This window comes from Astatotilapia calliptera, chromosome 22, assembly GCF_964374335.1.
Source record: "Astatotilapia calliptera chromosome 22, fAstCal68.1, whole genome shotgun sequence".
Classification (NCBI taxonomy): Eukaryota; Metazoa; Chordata; class Actinopteri; order Cichliformes; family Cichlidae; genus Astatotilapia; species Astatotilapia calliptera.
This window is the reverse complement of record NC_137442.1, coordinates 33680942-33698634: the sequence shown is the minus strand read 5'-3', so window position 1 is coordinate 33698634 and position 17693 is coordinate 33680942. Positions and strand designations below refer to the sequence as shown.

The 17693-nt window shown below is 39.7% G+C and overlaps 2 protein-coding genes across 5 annotated transcripts; one reads left to right on the top strand and one right to left on the bottom strand.

Annotated features, from left to right (window-relative positions):
• Positions 1–479: 479 nt before the first annotated feature.
• tspan13b (tetraspanin 13b) lies at positions 480–11153 on the top strand. 4 transcript variants are annotated; one of them, XM_026156993.2, is made up of 7 exons: positions 480–574; positions 1807–2006; positions 3429–3596; positions 5869–5949; positions 6882–6995; positions 8016–8126; positions 10438–11153. In XM_026156993.2, the coding sequence occupies exons 2-7, from the start codon at positions 1944–1946 to the stop codon at positions 10510–10512; spliced, it is 612 nt and encodes a 203-aa protein (XP_026012778.1). In that variant the 5' UTR covers positions 480–574; positions 1807–1943; the 3' UTR covers positions 10513–11153. The 4 variants fall into 4 exon arrangements, with proteins under 4 accessions (XP_026012778.1, XP_080152579.1, XP_080152580.1 ...); XM_080296453.1 differs by lacking the exon at positions 10438–11153 and adding an exon at positions 8834–9404 and having other exon boundaries at positions 500–574; XM_080296454.1 differs by lacking the exon at positions 480–574 and having other exon boundaries at positions 1753–2006.
• Positions 11154–13260: 2107 nt separating this feature from the next.
• Positions 13261–15361, bottom strand: agr2 (anterior gradient 2). The gene is made up of 8 exons (XM_026156390.2): positions 15188–15361; positions 14785–14909; positions 14633–14696; positions 14493–14545; positions 14239–14315; positions 14035–14098; positions 13615–13698; positions 13261–13504 (listed from the first exon to the last, which is right to left on the bottom strand). Exons 2-8 carry the CDS (start codon positions 14894–14896, stop codon positions 13455–13457), a joined length of 504 nt encoding a protein of 167 aa, XP_026012175.1. The 5' UTR covers positions 14897–14909; positions 15188–15361; the 3' UTR covers positions 13261–13454.
• Positions 15362–17693: the final 2332 nt, after the last annotated feature.

Below are 17693 nucleotides of genomic sequence, written 5' to 3'. Positions count from 1 at the left end.
ATGTTAAAATTACATCTTTTTCAACTATCTTTACAACTCTGCCTTATTGTACTTACATTACAACCAAATCCATCCTTTTTGTCCACTTAAAACATGTTTACAGAACTATTGTTAGATTTCTTGCAATATTTGCTGTCTTCTTGGCCAGATTACTCTAAAAAACACATTTTTAATGTCATCAAGCTTTTTTAACTGCATAAATAGAGGACATATAAAAGTCACTCCCCAAAACCGACGGCTTCTACGCTGTTACAGGGATGTTGTTTGTGGCTCACGATGACTTTTTCATTCACGAGGGACACATTTGACATATGTTTCACATATTATAGACCAACAAGTTATGTATAGCAGTTTAAATCCGAGCAGACGATCACTTTTTGGCACGACACCGGCGCTATCACGATGTACTTGCCCGGTGAGGTTTTCAGCGAGTCATTTGAGTTTGACTGGTCCTGCAGCGCCATCTGATGGTCATATAAGTTTATGATCGCTGAGTGGCTGCTCGGGCCACCTGCGCAGAAGAAGTGCGGAACGACTAGAACCACGTATGTGTCTGCGAGTGTTACATTCTGAGGTGATGAGATCTGACTTTAGTCTTATAATATCTAATAGGACAGTTTGTCAGCTGCTGCTCGCCGGTCAGCAGATGATCTTGTTACTGGCATTACTCGTATGTATTTTCACTTTCTCCCGTTGTTGTCCTGCCGGAACGCTGTGTGTGTTTGGCGTGCGTGCATTTGACGGCTCAGTGTGACCCAGCAACGCTTGTGCTGTTTTCAAGCGAAGCGTCGTTGGTGAATTATGAAGCTAAATGGCTCCTGACAACAATCTTTCTGGAATATTTTGAGAGGAAATTGCAGGACTTCTCTTTAGCCAATCGGTGGATCGGATATCCTGGCCCCCGTCCCTTACTGAGTCACATGTGGACTAGGAGTCAAGTTTTAAAAAACATAAGACTACACGCAAACTGGAATTTTAATCCTTCATAATAAAAGCATGGCATTTCAGCCTGGAATTAACAGACCACGTGCATCCTTATTATACGATTAACACACAACTGATTGTAACTAGAGACGTTGTTACATGATGTTTATACCCCAGATGAAGATACTTCAGGCGTCCATCAAAGGTTTACAGTGTTTTGTAGGTGAGGCTGGACACTGAGAAAAGAGATAAGGATTTGGCTCCCCATTGGTTAGGGAGAGAGCTCGAGTTGTAAAGGGTGCAGCAGGTTAAGACAGATTGAACTGTACCAACTGTGAAGTGAAGACTGTGTTGAGAAGATGGAAGGAGTACTTTAAGGACCTGATGAATGTGCACTGAAGAAAATCTGAATCAGAGAATCAAAGAGACTTTATTAATACCAGAGCATGCATACAACAAACGTGTTGAAACAGAGGCATAGATAGATAAATATTAAGATAAATATAGGTATAGATACATATAGAGATACAGGTATAAATATAATACAAAAGGACACAAATATGTGTGCAAATATATGTCATGGTGTAACACTGAAGGCAGGAGGCAAAGAGGAGAACCACAGAGATGATTGGTGGATGTAGTGAAGGAGAAGATGCAGAGGGTTGGTGTGACGGAGGAGGATGCTGGGGACATTTTCAGATGAAGGTAGATGATCCGCTGTGGTGAAGAAGAAGTTAGATTGTAGGCTGCATCCCAATTTCCCTCAAAATACCGATGTCTATCTATCTCACGGTCGGTGTTTATGTGACTTTATTTTGAAGGGTCGATATGTGACTTCCTCTGCACTCAGGTGTTGGTTGTAAGCCTCTTTTTTCCTCGCAGGTTGGACCGATCATCTATTGCTGCGGACTAGCGGAATAAGTAGCTCAGTGGGTCTTTGTCCGGGTTTTATTTCTTGTGTCGAGATATTTATGTAAACATCAGTTTCAAGGATTTATTGTGTTTATTTGCTGGTGAACATGGGCTGCGCTGGATTTACCTGCTCCAAGCACTCCCTGTGTGCGCTCAACATCCTCTATGTTGTGAGTATCCACATCACAGCTTACCATATGGATAATTAAAGTGCCGTGTTCATCAATACAGATAGCATTTTATCACCCTCAGAGTGTGTAAATGGAGTGTAGGACACGTCCACTTTTACAAAATCCACTGATGAGGTCAGACGCTGCTCTAATCAATTATTCACTGTGGTGGGTAGGATCAGGTGGCCGCTCCATCCATCGGATGAACCGAATAAGAGACGAGGAGTTTAGAAAAGCGCCCGATTTTCTTTTTAAAATGGGAGGATCTACAGTTTCCACCTTTAACTGTGCGCTTGTTTTTTGGGGCGGGGGGTTGTCACTTTAGAGGTCGCCCTTACTGTGGAAGCCTTTCCTGCAGGCTTTGATAGCTCTTATCATGTCTGCTTTGGATTAAGGTGTGTATCTGACGCTTAGCTACACACTGGACCTGGAGCCTTGCAGTCCTTTAAAGAAGGCGCTCCATAGCACCCTTGGTTCTGTAAGGGTGCAGGAGGTACTAATGATTTCACAGTGAGGTAATCTGCCGTATCTGACACTGCAACTTTCGTATTATATCATCGTATCAGTCTGACATGTTGGCCTTTGCTTCTTGTTTAATCTCTCTTTATGTAAGTGTAGTACAAAATTGTTGCTTATCATGTAAAAGTCGAGAGGATAAGATATGCACATGCAGTTCAGCTCACATTTAAAAAAGAAGACGAAAATGCTCTTATTATCACTCTTTTTTTAAAGTAATAAAGAAGCAACATGTATCCATTCCCACAACTAGTGCTTAAAGCCATCCAGCAGCGCAAAATTTGTGAATGTTTTTTGTGACAAAGAAGTATCTGTTCCAATCACTCTATCAGAGAAAAATCAGTTTTATAATTTTATAATAATATGCTGATTCTAGCCCCCTAACTTCTTGTACGATGACAAGTCAAGTCATCCCAGCAAAATGTCCCTAAAACATAACAATGCTACTGGATTTGCTCACACAATCACATCAAGGATTGATATTTTTCCTCATCCACATAAATCGTTCTATGCTACTGACTGAATATTTTTACTTTTTAAAATTAGTTACCATGTGCATGTGATGAAGGAAGACGCACATTTAAACTATTCTGAACTTGATTTATGCTACACTGCTGACACCGTGTGTCACCACTTCAGACAAAGATTCCTTGGCTGCTGGTTCATGAGCCACTCAGATTGTTTGTGGTCAAAGTCAATGCAGACAGCACATGCTGGACAATACAATAAAGTTCTCTTATAACCTAAAGCAGAATTTCAATAATTAACCCACGTGTGATAGTGTGGATACTTATATGGCTGAACTCCTTACAGAACAGCCCTGGCCAGCTGATAGAATAAAAAATGATGTTTAACTTTTTGCACAAAGTGTCATTTCCACACTCAGCCAGTATGTCTGTCCTGCAGATGGTCAGTCTCCTGATGATTGGCATCGCAGCATGGGGAAAGTGGTTTGGTCTGGTCTCCAGTTTCCAGGTGGTGGGAGGCATCATTGGTGTGGGTGTCTTTCTCTTCTTTGTGGCTCTGGCTGGCCTCATTGGGGCAATGAAGCATCACCAAGTCCTGCTCTTCTTTGTATCCTTCACAAACTGATCCTATGACTGTTCTTTCTGTACTTTCATTCACAACTTATATAAAATGTCATTCAGTAATACAAATTCAATCCTTTTTCTACATATATAGTTCCAGTAGTGCCAGTTCACGGCAACAGTCATCTCAAGATGCTTGAAGATAATGTAAGGTAAAGACTAGAGCAGGGCGATATGGCCAAAAATATTTATCACGATATATATTTGAAAATTTGCAATAACGATATAACCGACGATATAATTGATGCGAGACAAAATACAACTCCACAACATTACTAGTGCAAAAAGACAACCTTCCATTTATTTTCACTTAAACAAGAAGCTGGTTTTTATGTACATTAAAGCTTTATAAAAATGTAACAGTGCAAATGCAAATTCCTTGCTGAAAGTTTAACCAAAAGGCATTTCCAGTAGAAATGGGCTGACATATCCTGAGCATAACCATGTATAACATCCACTGAAGTTAAAAAGAGGTGCTTTGCAACATTAAACTGCAGTGTGCAGTACGCATTTTTCGGACCATAAGGTGCACGGGATTATAAGGCACATTAAGCGAAGCAAAGCAGTCAGATAAATCAAACTTTATTAAACTCATTCTTCTTGCTTCCTCCACTTCTGTACCATTGATTCATTAATGTTGAATTCTCTGGCAGCTGCTCTATTCCCATGTTGTTGCAGTCTATTAAAGACTAACCTCGTATTGTGGATGGATTATCTCAGTTGTTCTCCTGACTGAAGTTTGGTCCGTTTACAGCATCCTGCCATGCGATTGCATTTGTCTCTAACCATGAAGAACCTTCACGTTAACTTTTATAAGTGGAAAAGTGTTAGTGTTCGTCCTCCAGCTTCACTGTTTATGTTATGCTAACATAGCTGTGTCGCTAGCGATCACGTAGCACATCATTATATACCAGCTAGCCCAACTTCAGTAACCCTACAAACGTCACTGCTGTTTAGTTTCCTGTCTTCATTTATGTTGGAAGTGATAGCAGAGCTGTACATTTGAATTTTTCAGAAATCTCTCAGTCAGAACATGCTATATCATGCTTAGGTAACTAGCGAAACTAGCGAGCTAACTTCCGCTAGCTTCCTGCTAACTTCTAACTCCGTTAAATGTAATAACTTTAGTTTTCATGGATGCCTGGATGTTAAACTTTATAGTTACACCTGGTAAAGCAGCAATGCTGATCGTTTTATTAAAGATGAAAGAATTTAGACAGTTTTTAACTCTAAGTGATGCTGCAGTGTTGTTTGACCTGAAGCATACGGAGTTTAGGACCCAGATTACTCCCAGATTTAAGAGCATCTTAGTCCGACAAATATGACAATAACGACGGCCGCTTGCATGTTCTGCAAAAAAATGTGCTTTGTCGTGTATCTGACGGACAAACACCAAACCAGTTCCACATCACTGAAGTTGCACCATTTTTACAAACCAATTCTGGTTCATCTGTTTCACTCAACAATCGGCCATGTGCGTATGAAAACAAAGGCACTGCGCATGCGCGTTTTACTCCCATTCTATCGCGATATTTCATTTTCCTATCGTTGCCTAACATTATACCGGTATTACCGTGAACGGTATAATATGGCCCAGCCCTTTTAAAGACCTACAATAAAGGGAGGACCCCAACAATCAAACAATCCCGTTTAACCAAGCTCTTGGTGACAGGAGACCTCCAGCAGAACCTGGTCGGGGGCATGTTGGTGGGGTGCATAAAGAAACAACGACAAAATAGAAACTGTGTATAATAATATTGTTGGTTTGTCTTCTGTGGTCGTTGTTTTGTGGTATCATTGAATTTGTGCTAATTTAAAAAATCTAAAAATAATTCTGTAATATTTAGATTCAGATGTTTAATTAGTTGCTAAGTGACCAGAACTTCCCAGAATAAAAGAAAAGAACATTTACAGTTAAAATGTTTAGAGCTGTCTTTGTTGGTGCCGAGCATCTTTGTCCTGTTTCTGACCAGCACACTGTTGTTTATCTCCTACAATATGCTGTCTTAACATTACTGTTTTGGAAAATTCATTACATATTAATGTATTTATGTGGAAGAAGATACCGAGCTGGACTGTATTTCACAGACAACCTTGCACACAGACTCTATTTTCTTACTATTAGCAGATATGTTTCTATAAATGAGCTCTTCCAACTGCTTATGTAGTGCTTCAGTAACACTGACTATCAGCAGTATTATGCATGTCCAATGTCTGCAATGTGTCCACTGTTGTTGTTCTTTGACAGTGAAGCTCAGTACATGATCATCCTGTTCATGGTATTTATTGTACAGTTTTCTGTTTCCAGCGCTTGTCTGGCTGTCAACAGAGAGCAACAGGTACGAGCTTTGGTTTCTCCACAGAGTGCCGAGCAGCACAAATGATAACTATGCAGCTTGTTCTCTGTTGCACATTAATTTGTTATTACTTGACTTTATATCCAGTACAGTTAGACAACTCACATTTTAAAAAGTTTCATCAGAGCTGTTGAGCAAACATCCATACAGGTGGATGCAGGGAAGGTGGAGGCCTTGAACAAGCAGGCAGCAGTGTCAGACAGTACCGTCTCGTTCTTCCACCTGATAGTTTGAGACAAAACTCTGCTTGCAGCTTTGTGAAAACCCCACATATGATATATCGTTTTGTGCAGCTTGTTTGGGAATAGAGTGCTGTGACGTTTGGTAGCAATTTGTTGCACAGTTTTTGCAAAATTCCTAAAAAATCTACAGAATTTTCGCCTATTCGTTTGAATGGGAACGCGTCCAAAAAAGAAAGAAAGTGTGTGTAATAGGAGGAAGAAATCAAATTATATTATATAAAAGAAATTTAAATAAGTGTAAATTGTGGTTAGTAAACACTAATAATATTACTTCAATGGGAATCATATTTTATAGATATTATCAGTAAATAACACATAAAAAGTGAAAGTAGATTTTACCTAAAACCTGCCTCTCCAAAAGTAGCTAACGCACAGCTTAAATGAAGGTCGTATCTTTTTTCTCTGGAAGTTTTGTTTCAGCATGACATTTTTTGGCCACTACATTTTAATATAAGTGGAGATACTATAAGGATTATTACTGATAAATAAAAAAAAATAAAAGCTTAAATATAAAAGTGAACCAGTGTGGCTTCTGTGATTAAAACTCTAAGCTTGTCAGGCTGCACAGACTATGTGCTCATTAAGTCATTTAAGCAGAACCTCTTAATGTGAAAATACTGACAGATGATGACAGATGTAATGCTTCATGTTCCTTCTAACACTGTCCTCAAGGATCACCTGCTGGAGGTGGGCTGGAACAACTCTGAGAGCACCCAGAGAGATGTGGAGAAGAGCCTCAACTGCTGTGGCTTCAAACATGTCGACCCTAACAGCATGTGTGATGCTGTGAGTTTGGATCCAGTCTTTTCCAAGTGTTTCCTGTTCCCCGTTACATGTCACATATCTCAGTATGTGCGAAGAGGCTGATGATGGTTCTGTTTTTTTAATGTACAATAAAATTGAACACATCGCAAATTTTCAAGTAAATATATTTCTAAAGTTTAGGTTGAAAGAAATTCTCACCATGTGTTGATAACAACCCACCCACTTCACACATGCAATGAAATCAAACCATAGACACATAAATTGTGTGATTACATTATGTGTGATAAAAACTTTGTTGAAAAAATGAAGATAGGGAGGTGCAAATAGGGTTCAGGCCCAGCTGATGGTCGATTTAAAGGGGTCTCAAAAAACATGATGGGTAAAACCAGTGAGCTCTCACAAGACCCTTGGAACTTTATTGTTGCAAAAATGTTGCTGGCACTGGCTCAGAGGAATATTACTGAAGATCCCAGTGAGCACCATTGGGACCATAATCCAGAAGTGGAAAGAACATCGTTTTATGATAAACTGACAACGACCACAACCTTGCTCCTTGCAAGGTTTCAGACAGAGGAGTGAAAAGAATTATCAAAGTTGTCCAAGAGCCAAGGAACAGTTGTGGATAATGCGATTGTTTTGCCCCATTAGCTCCAGGTGTTGTACCGTCCACGGGAGCGCGTAGCTGCTTAAAGCTGTAGCGCCCAGATTACTTACAGCTACTTCCGTGCAAGCGGTAACCTGAACACAGCTTCAATCATCTGTTTGTTGAAAAATGGTAACGCGAGCGCACCACATTTTCTTGTTAGTAACGGTAACGGCGTTGTAATGATAGGAATAGTAATTAGTTAGATTACTCATTACTGAAAAAAGTAACGCCGTTAGCAACGCCGTTACTTGTAACGCCGTTATTCCCATCACTGGTTGAGAGTGAGCTCCCTTGGTCTTGTTTGAAAAGTAACAGCAGTAAAGTTAATTTGAAATAATGACTCTACTGTCAGAAGCATTGGTGCGATTTTTAAACATGTGCTGTGTCTCTTGCAGGCTTGTTTCCCCAACAGCTTCTGTTCGCCTTGTGCAGACCAGATTAAGGAACATGCTGGAGATATTCTCCGATTTGTAGGAGGAATTGGCCTCTTTTTCAGCTTCACTGAGGTGAGCCATTACAGCCCAGACATGCCCTGTGTTTCAGTAACATACCGACGATTTGTCACGTCCCAAGATGAAAGGTACCATTCCGCGTCCTTATGAGACGCTTCGGAATCTCAATTGAATCCAATAGAATGCCGGTCGTGGCAATAACACACGCTCAGAGCAGAAGCTCCAGCCGTCCATTCCAACCCTAACCTTAACCATTACCTTAACCCTAACCTTAACCATTACCTTAACCATTACCTTAACCATAACGTTGGCCCTATCAGATGGTGTTTTCCAAAGTGATTCATGATCAGAACATAAAACACATTTATATGTATAGATTCATTCCAAACGGCTCTCATACCTCCCAACGCGTAACATACCGCCGATTTGTCACATGGCGTCGGTATGTTGGTATGAGAGCGTGCTGATATTTCAGACCGGTAACAGTGCCTACAGCAGGCTGCCTACATGTGCCCCATGGTACCACCACCAACTTGTATGGAATACAAACCAGAAACTCAAATTATATTAAAAGTTAGTCTGTTGTAGAAAATGTCATTTGGGCTTCCACTTCTGGACTTTCTCTAGTAAGATCCTGTTTTAGTTACATTTTACTAAGTGTTTCAGTCTGTCATCTTCTTTCAGCTTCATATTTCATTTTCTGTGATTGAATCTTTTCCACAATAGTCATATTTTTCTGTATGGTGATTCCTATCTTTAAGGTTGGGCGACTGGACGAATATATCGACTATCGACGTAGGCTGAGCCTTTCACCAATCGTTTTTACAAGAGCGATTTATTCATTTATTTGCCCACGAGTAAGTTTGCTAATAATGTTGACTGAAGCTAAGAGAAGCAGCCAATGGAAAAATAATTGGGCTGTTTTGACGGCACCGTCTTCCAGCTGTGAGCAAATGCACCGACCTCAGAGTGCGCCCAAATGTAGCGATTCATTTATTCAAACTCATAACAGAAAGCAAGGCAGAAGCCCATGTTCAGAAAAAATAAAAACATTTGATTTAAATGGGAAACACAGAGAAAGTGGCTTCTTTTTCCACTATAACCGTGTTTACAAGCTGTTCCAGTGTTTATCCGTCGCACACACTCACCCAAACAATAAATGCAAGCTCAAACAAAAACTACGTTAAAAATCAAAATGTCTCTTCCAGTGAACATTAAAAAATCTCCATCGTAAAGTTAAGTGTTCTTTGTAATTTAGCGCATCTCAAATAAATACATTTGAAAAAAATCCAAAAGTAGCTACTGAAACAAACAAGAAAAGAAGGTAAAATATTCCCTCAAACAAAACTTATAAATTCTAAATGTGCAAATCAGTCCGTGCATGATTGCATTGCTCCACCCATCAGAAATTCTGCACCTGCGCAAAGATATCGTCGGTTATTGGACTGATGATTATCGGTTGGAAGATTTTTACGTATCGCCCAACATCACTGCGTACAACTCGTTAGTGTAAAACTCTCAAACCCAGACCTTAAAGCAGATGACTCGTAAGCTGGAGAGGAAATGGCGTGTCGCTACTTTAGAAGATCATCATTTAGCCTCGAGAAATAGTTTGTTGCTCTATTTTAAAAGAGCTCTCTATAAAGCTTATTTTCTTCAATCAGTGATTAAAGGAAATAAGAACAACCCCAGGTTTCTGTTCACTGTAGCCAGGCTGACAAACAGTCAGCTCTGTTAACTACTAATGAGTCATTAGACAGAAAAGGGAATTCAGAAGGATTTGTTTGTAAAAGAGGAACATGGAGGAGGCTTTTTCGCAGGTGATATCATTACATAGCAAACGTTTAATATGGGCTTCACTGTTTCCCTTGTTTGGACCAACAAAGACAGAGGATTCATTTTCAGCATGGAAGGGAAAACAGCTGTTTGTACATTAGTGACGGGAAAGTATTTAAAACATTTGAACAAATAAGAAAATAATTGAAATGACAAAATAATGACTTGGTTAATGTTTTTTCTAAGATGAAGAACGGTGTTGAAGTAGAGTACAAAAAATGTACAGAATATAAAATAATAATAAAATATAATAATAAAGATTAGGCTAACAATACTGTGTAATCAGCATTCACGCTAATAATTAATGAATAAGGTCACATGGATGGAAGCCTGACAGCATTTCGATTGTCAGACCAACTTTGACTCAGACCTCCTTCAGTGAGTTTGTCCAGAAAACATGGCAACATTTCTACATAAATAATTGTGGATTTAAAATAATTCTCATGACGTAGTGTGTTTGAAACAATTCATTACATAGTATTGACTGACATAAGGAAACTTTTAACTTAGTGCTGTGTGTTTGTGTCAGATCTTGGGAGTGTGGCTCACATATTGCTACAGGAACCAGAAGGACCCACGAGCCAACCCTAGTGCTTTCCTGTGAGACAGCCAAAGCTCCACTGACCAACATCCAATCACCTCATCCCCAAACGACCTCTATGGACGTTCTGACTTGTGCATTTTGACTGATCACTGCAGTAAACCTGATGTGTTTCGTTTTCAAGAGCTAAGTTATGTGTGAGGAGCGGCGAACATGCTGCCTTCAGCATGACATTCCTGCAAAATACAGATACAGTTAGTACACTGTGAAATAAAAAGAAGGAATGCTGATCTGCTATATAATCCAGAAGTATTTACACACCCTGGCTGAGAGTTAACTCTGAACACTTTTTTGTCATTTTGTTTCTTTTATAAAAACAGTCGATTCCACTGGAAGCAATAATATCACCCACTTCTCTGCACACTGACATTACAGATTCTGATGTTTTACCATGTGTAGAAATGTGAACGTGTGACGAGCGGCTTTGTTTGTAACCTGCAGATGTTTTGCATATTTGAAAGTAAGTGTGTGCCTATGAGTTTTTCTCTGTTTGCTGTGGATTTGCCCTTTTGCATGACTCTGTCCATTAAAATGTGGGCTACTGTATAAAAAACTGCAACTATCTGTAAGCAGTTCCTCTGAGCCTTTGTACTGGAAACCACACTATGATACTAATCTAATAAAAAGAATCAGTGTCTTCATCACATGCTTTCTGTGTCTGATACATAAAATGTATGAAATGTAGACATTAGAAAAGATATTTTCATTTAACATATTGATTAAACTTGTCTTTTGATTTACTATTAGCAAAAAATGGAAAAGCTCTGTTATAGCACTGAAGACCTTCTCTAAGCTCTTCTCTTACCCTTTCTTGTTGTGATGACAAGAGAAACCCGGGGGGGGGGGCTTCAATCTCTCTCCGCCCACCTTTTCCGCCCACATCAGATGATGAACTGATGAAGCTGCATTTGACAGTATGTGCAGTCCAAACTAGGACAATCACAGGGAATCATGGCTAACTTTAACTTTCATTTTACAGGGACAATTATTTTACATTTATTCATGTTGTAGGCATTATAAACATGATTTTTAAATTGTCATAAATATAGTCTGTTTCAGCACTTACATTCAAACTAATAGATTCTTTTCATATTTGAATACATACCTCACATCTGCCTGCTAGGAGACATATTTATCTCCTTTATAGTCTGTAACTCTACAACAAACTCACCTGGTCAAACAAACGTACAAACATAGCTTCATAGCAATTGTTTTGCTTCTTTCATTCATTCATTGACTGACATATTAATTCTTTGTCCGAGCACCAACCACAACCTGATCAGAATATTAAATGACTCTAATTCCTCCTTTGCCTGTCTGGGTCTAGTTAAATTAGGAGTGGCATGGTTTGCTCCTTCAACTTAACCAAGCCCACGAGTCATTAAATCCCTAAAAAAAGTGGCACCTCCTCAGGGCCTGGGAGTGTTTTTTGTTTGTTTTTTGTTATGGGGGGGGTAACCCTCTGAGTCAGCTTCCTCCTATAAGAGGTCAGGAAGGAACAAAATCAGACTTAACAAAAAACATGATAAGCCTGATTGACTCTGTTGAGCCGTACGCAGCGCACACACATACACACACTCACTTTCAAATATGCAAAACATCTGCAGGTTCCTAACATAGCCGGTTCTTTGTAATTGAAAAGACTTGAGACTGGGTTACCCAGCAACACAAAAAAGCTTTCAGTGCTGGCAGTGTGGACCCGCCCACCCAGAATTCAACTTTACTGCATACACAGTCTTCTTGAGTCGATTCCTTACCTGAAACTGTCTGACTGACAGACATCGTGCTGACAGATTGCAGATCAGGCGTCATTATATGATTATTTCTTGTTATCAAACAGAGTAGGCAAATCATGCCAGTCTCTGCATGCTGATTGTCACCAGCACATCACTGAATCAGAGTTGTGACAGAAACATTAACTGACCCCAAATCCACTGATTGAAAGCACCAGCACTTTCCAGTTCACAAGTGCTTAACCTAACACTCACAGACTCCAACTGATGCATTTAGCTTCAGTATCCTGCCAGAGGAAAGTTTGATATGCAGGTTGGAGGAGGCGGGGTTTATACTACCAAGCTTGTGGTTAGCAGACGTGCTCTGCCTCCTTGGCCACGGCTGCCTCTGTGCTGGGTGTTATGGTCAGATATTACCACTTTGGTCTGATTCAACAATCTTATCAGTTGTTCATAAGTGAACTTTGCGTGTTCTTTTCAGAGACAAGAGTCTGTCTCCTGACACGTCTCTAGAAGTACATATTTGTATTTTGTGTTTTTCTGATTGCACTGTCATAAACTTGAACACGCTAAACTCTGGTTAGTGTGCAAACTAAATGCTGGGAAAATTGTGGGCAAAAATGTCTGTAACTATTAAACTTTTAATGCCACGCTTTTATTGATCTACTATAATTAAAGGTGAAAGTCTGCACTTCCATCACATTGTAAAAAACCTCCTATAGTGGTGTAAGAGAAAAATGACCGCACAAATAAACACCTTTTGGCCTTTTGAGATAGATACATATAACAAAGTGGTCATTATGGTCAATACAGGCCGAATGCAGTAAAAACTGCTTTTTTCTAGCCCTCCCACACAGCCTTTAAAAGTTAAACATTTAACAGCTGGATGAGTGGAGACCTGATGCAGGCACTGAAGTTAACAGTCATTTCATTATTTTGTTGTTAGTATGATTATTATCATTGATTAAACATAAAGATTTGATTCCACACAGTCTGGCAAATAAGAAGGCAGAGTATCTGTCAGTGAGAACAGCTTCATTTATTTACTCAATATTCCTGTCGTACAGTAATAATAACAAGCATTAGGAAGGAAATCAGGGAGAAAACATTTCAAGTGAAGGTGAAAAGAAGAATTTTTCCAGTGCGTTGTTTCTCATATGTAAACTGTGGAGAAAGCAGCTGTGGATCAGCATCAGTGTGTCTTCCTGGTGCTCACAGCTCAGACTTCAGAAGCTTCTTAGCTTTCTGCATGTTGCCAACCACTGAGGAAGAGACAGGAAATGTTTAATTACACAGTGTAAATGGATGCAAGCAGACAAAAACTGCATCGTGAGGAGTACGCGTCACAGCAAGTATGGGCTGCAGCACTTACAGAGTTTGATGTCACTTGGTTCATAGGCATACATGCGGTTGGCGTAGCGACCAGTGATGTCAGCCCTCACTGTCATTGAGGGGTCTGTGGAGAAATTGGTGCTGGGTAAGTGAAAAAACGCCAGTTGTGTGCATCAAACTATAATTTCATAACATTTCACTATAAAATATCAGATTTTTAACATTTGATTTGTTGTCTCTGAAGTATATTCATTTACACAACAGGTTAGGATGGGCGAGGATTTTCCACAGCACCAATATTTTGGAGACATGGTTGTAACTGATATACAATACAGCTAATTATAGTTAATGTCATTTCCTTGAGAAACATTAAAAGGATTCAGTGCAATAAAACACACTGATAGATGTAATAGTAGTTACCAGTCTATATAAAAGATATGTCCTAATCTCAAGCTCTTACCAACAAAAAGGAGCCTGGGAACATACTGGCCATCAGGGGACAGATGTTTGTCTGTGGTTTCATACTGTAGGAGAAGCAAAAGAACAGTTTTTTTACAGGCGCTGTAAACCTACGCGCCAGTGCTGAACCACAAAATGTGCCTTAAAATGTAATAGAGACTGAAAGACTTTAAAATACTTCATTTTGTCAGGTGTTATAACCTACCACCAGATTAAGGACGATGAAGTCCTCATCAAGGACTTTTTGGACCTCGTTATCCTCGGAGAAGACTTTCTTCAGCGCTGTGGGAGAAAATTGACTTTAAGTTTTATAACTCGGGTGTGTAGAGAAGAGCACCAGGATGACCAAGGTGACATCACATATGAACAAACACACACTCAGTCTTCAAACAGAACAGACTTCTCGCTCGAACAAACACAGTGAGTAACTTAATAAGTGAAACACGAGCAGCTACTCACCCTGGCTGTGTGGGCAGTCTTCAAGGTGAAAGATGACCAACAGGGGCTTGTTCCTAAAATACCAACCAGCCCATCATAAGCTTCAGCAAATTTTAGAGTTAAGTCAAAGTTTGGACTTTTATTTTGAAACTATGTCTTACTTTGACCTGGACCAGTAAAGACCCTCCTCATAAGTCTGAGCCCATATCAGCTGATCGCCCCATCCTGCACAGACAAAGACACCATTAGAGATAAGTGCGTCCTTTACCTCAGTAATACTGGGCTTGACGCGTGAATGAAATGACTCAAATACCTCTGGACAGAGTCTGTGGGACCCTCTTCCCACTCTTGGGGATATATTTTGCAGCAAAGGTAGAGGAAATGGCTACCAGGACCAAGAGCACAGACAGCGCTGATTTAACCATCTTTAGAGTTTTCCTGAAACAGCAAACACAAACCAGCTAGAAATGCATACCAGTTTTAGACTTGAAGCATCAGCCTGTTTGCTAAAGTAACTGCATTCACACTTCGATCAGCACATGAGCTGTTAAAACTTGCAGTAACAGAAAGGGAAGCAAAACTGAAGAGACACTTTTATAGAGAAGACTATTTTAACAGAAATCCAGATACTTTTGTATGACATGCAGTTATTTGACATAGTAGAGTATTCACACACAAAAAGGTACAAAGCTATGGCGACAAGTTCTTTAGCTTACCTGTTCCCGAATAGTCAGGTAGAAAATGTGGGCAGATCGTGGACTTGCACTGTCTCTAGCTTCACCTGTCCTGTATTTAAGTACCTGTTGGCTGAGAGCCCACCTTCTTCCCTCCCCCACTTCTCTGTGCAGGAATGCCAGAGTGACGCAAAAGTTTGTTTGCCAACCAACTGCATAGTGAAAGTGGATAATTTGCATTTTCCGTGTGTATGAACAAAGACATCCTGTTGCAAGATCATGATTTAAACATTTTATGTTGGGACTCAACACACCCTTGTCAACCAGAAGAGAACTTGATGGAGCAGCACCTTTTTAAATAATATTAAATCATAATTTGGAAAGGAATAAGAGAAACCATTTACAAATTAAGATTAAAAAAGATATTCATGTAGCCATATTTGTCAGTAAGCAATATCTGAATTTTCTAGACGATATAAGTATTCAGTTATTGTCAAATCACGGTTTGTGTTATCGTTGTGGGGTCTTTACCTTACAATATAAAGGCGTAATTTGGTGCATTTAAATAAAAACTGAATTGAGTGTTTCCTTTGGCTACTACAGCAATAATTAGTGTGATGCACATTTTGCACAGGTGTGATCAGGATGAGTTGGGCTGTTTGGCTTCGATCCATGGCCAAGTCAGCATTAAACGTAGGAAAGCGATCAGAGACTGAATGATGATTGGTCTGCATGTGATTGGTTCAGAGCACAAAGCAGCAACTTGATATCCTCTTTGCTGCAAAGTACACTGCTGTTATAGTCATGCAGAGCATGAATGATGCTTTGCATGAACAAAATGATGACCTGAGCCTTTAGTTTTTCAAAACTAGGACTTGTTAGCAGACGAGAACTAATTCACGATGCACAGAGGTTTGTATCCTGCCTGGTTTTCATCTCAGCCGTCGCCTGTGCACTGCAGCGGGGGTCTCATGGTCACCTAGCTGCTGTCAATAGCAGCTTTGTTCAGGCTCCAGCCATTCTACCTCTCTGATTGAATCAGCCCTTTCACCACAGATCTGCCTGCAGTTTCTAACAGTCCACACACACTTGCTCTCCTCTGCTCAGTTCCAGGAAGTAGAGTAATACATTCATTTGAGTTGAGCAACATTTTTCTTTATGGGCACTAACATATCATAATATGATATGAGATAATATGAGAACATTTGAATTTGCATTTGTATATTCCAGTAACAGACATATTTGGTTTTTTGTCAAAATACTGAATACTAAAACTTTTCCACTCACAGGAACTTTTTATCCAAGCAGCTTTTGTGTAGCTTAAAACAAATGGTTTCTATCTAAGCTAATGACATTCATAAGTCATTAATAGACACAGTTCACGGGTTTCCAGGTTTGTGAAGATCCTCTTCTACCAGGATGTGCTCTTTATTCAATCAGGACCCCCTGACCCGCTGCACTGACAATTGTAATCATTGCACGATAACATGTACACGTACACACTTAGTTATTTATTTGTTTTGTAATGGGGTAAAACAACAGATGACGCAGGAACTGACCAAACAGATTTTATTAGTAACGTACATCAACTTTTGGTGTGATTAAGAAAAGGAAATTGACGTTTTCCCTGTTTTCCCTGGTGTCTCTTGTTGCTGGTGCACTTTGTGTCAGTCTTTGTTGTGTGTGTTCTTCTGTCTGGGTGTGGTGCTCCTTTTCTGCTCCTTCAGCCAACTCACCTGTACACCTGAGACCCATCAGCTAACCGTGACCTGCAGCATCTGTCTCAGCTTAGCTCTCCAGTTCCATTGTCCAGTTCACCCATTGAACTAACACAATGGCTCATTCTGGCCGCTCTGAGGGTCTTCGTGTTATTCGACCTTTTTCCGTAACTCCTTGTTTCATTGTGCCTCAGGTCCATGACCTGAACCGGCAACATAAGAAAGACCAGTGACCAGTTGAACCTCATAATCATCATCATGGCCTTTTTGCCATAGTATCTAAAAACTCCAGATCCTCAGTTTGCCATTTAAACCACCATGAACATATCATCATATCTGTTGTATTGAAATGGATGCTAGTTTAGAGCTTTCCAGTTGCATCAACTCACCAAAGACAGATGTAATGCCAGAAGTGAACAGGGCCTATTTCCACAGAATACATTCCACATATTCAGTTCATAAAATTCAATTCATTTTTATTAATATAGTACTGACAGCAGTCACCTCAAGGGGCTTTTATATTGTAGGTTAAATAACCTACAATGTTAGAATTCCACATCTTAGATCCCAACACAAATACTGAAGACATATAAATTCCTTCCACATATTAAACGCCAGATATTTTAAGGCCATTTGATTTCTCTGTCCACGTCTTCTACAGTTTATTTTATTTTTTTTCCCTTTTGGTCATTTTTAACATTTTCTTGTTTTTTGTTTATTTTGTTTTTGAAAATGACAAGAAGAAAAACAAAGAACTGAATTAAAAGGGGATAAAACACATATCAGTGACTGAAAAGGTCCAAACGACTATCCTTTGAACATACAATAAC

Bases quoted from the DNA above. Each gene is read 5' to 3' on its own strand.
- tspan13b (XM_080296453.1), top strand. From the start codon at position 1,944: ATGGGCTGCGCTGGATTTACCTGCTCCAAGCACTCCCTGTGTGCGCTC. The intron at 2,007-3,428 runs GTGAGTATCCAC...TCTGTCCTGCAG, and splicing joins CGCTCAACATCCTCTATGTT to ATGGTCAGTCTCCTGATGAT. The intron at 5,950-6,881 runs GTACGAGCTTTG...ACTGTCCTCAAG, and splicing joins CTGTCAACAGAGAGCAACAG to GATCACCTGCTGGAGGTGGG.
- agr2 (XM_026156390.2), bottom strand. From the start codon at position 14,896: ATGGTTAAATCAGCGCTGTCTGTGCTCTTGGTCCTGGTAGCCATTTCC. The intron at 14,697-14,784 runs GTATTTGAGTCA...TTGTCTGTGCAG, and splicing joins CCCACAGACTCTGTCCAGAG to GATGGGGCGATCAGCTGATA. The intron at 14,546-14,632 runs GTAAGACATAGT...TTGGTATTTTAG, and splicing joins CTTTACTGGTCCAGGTCAAA to GAACAAGCCCCTGTTGGTCA.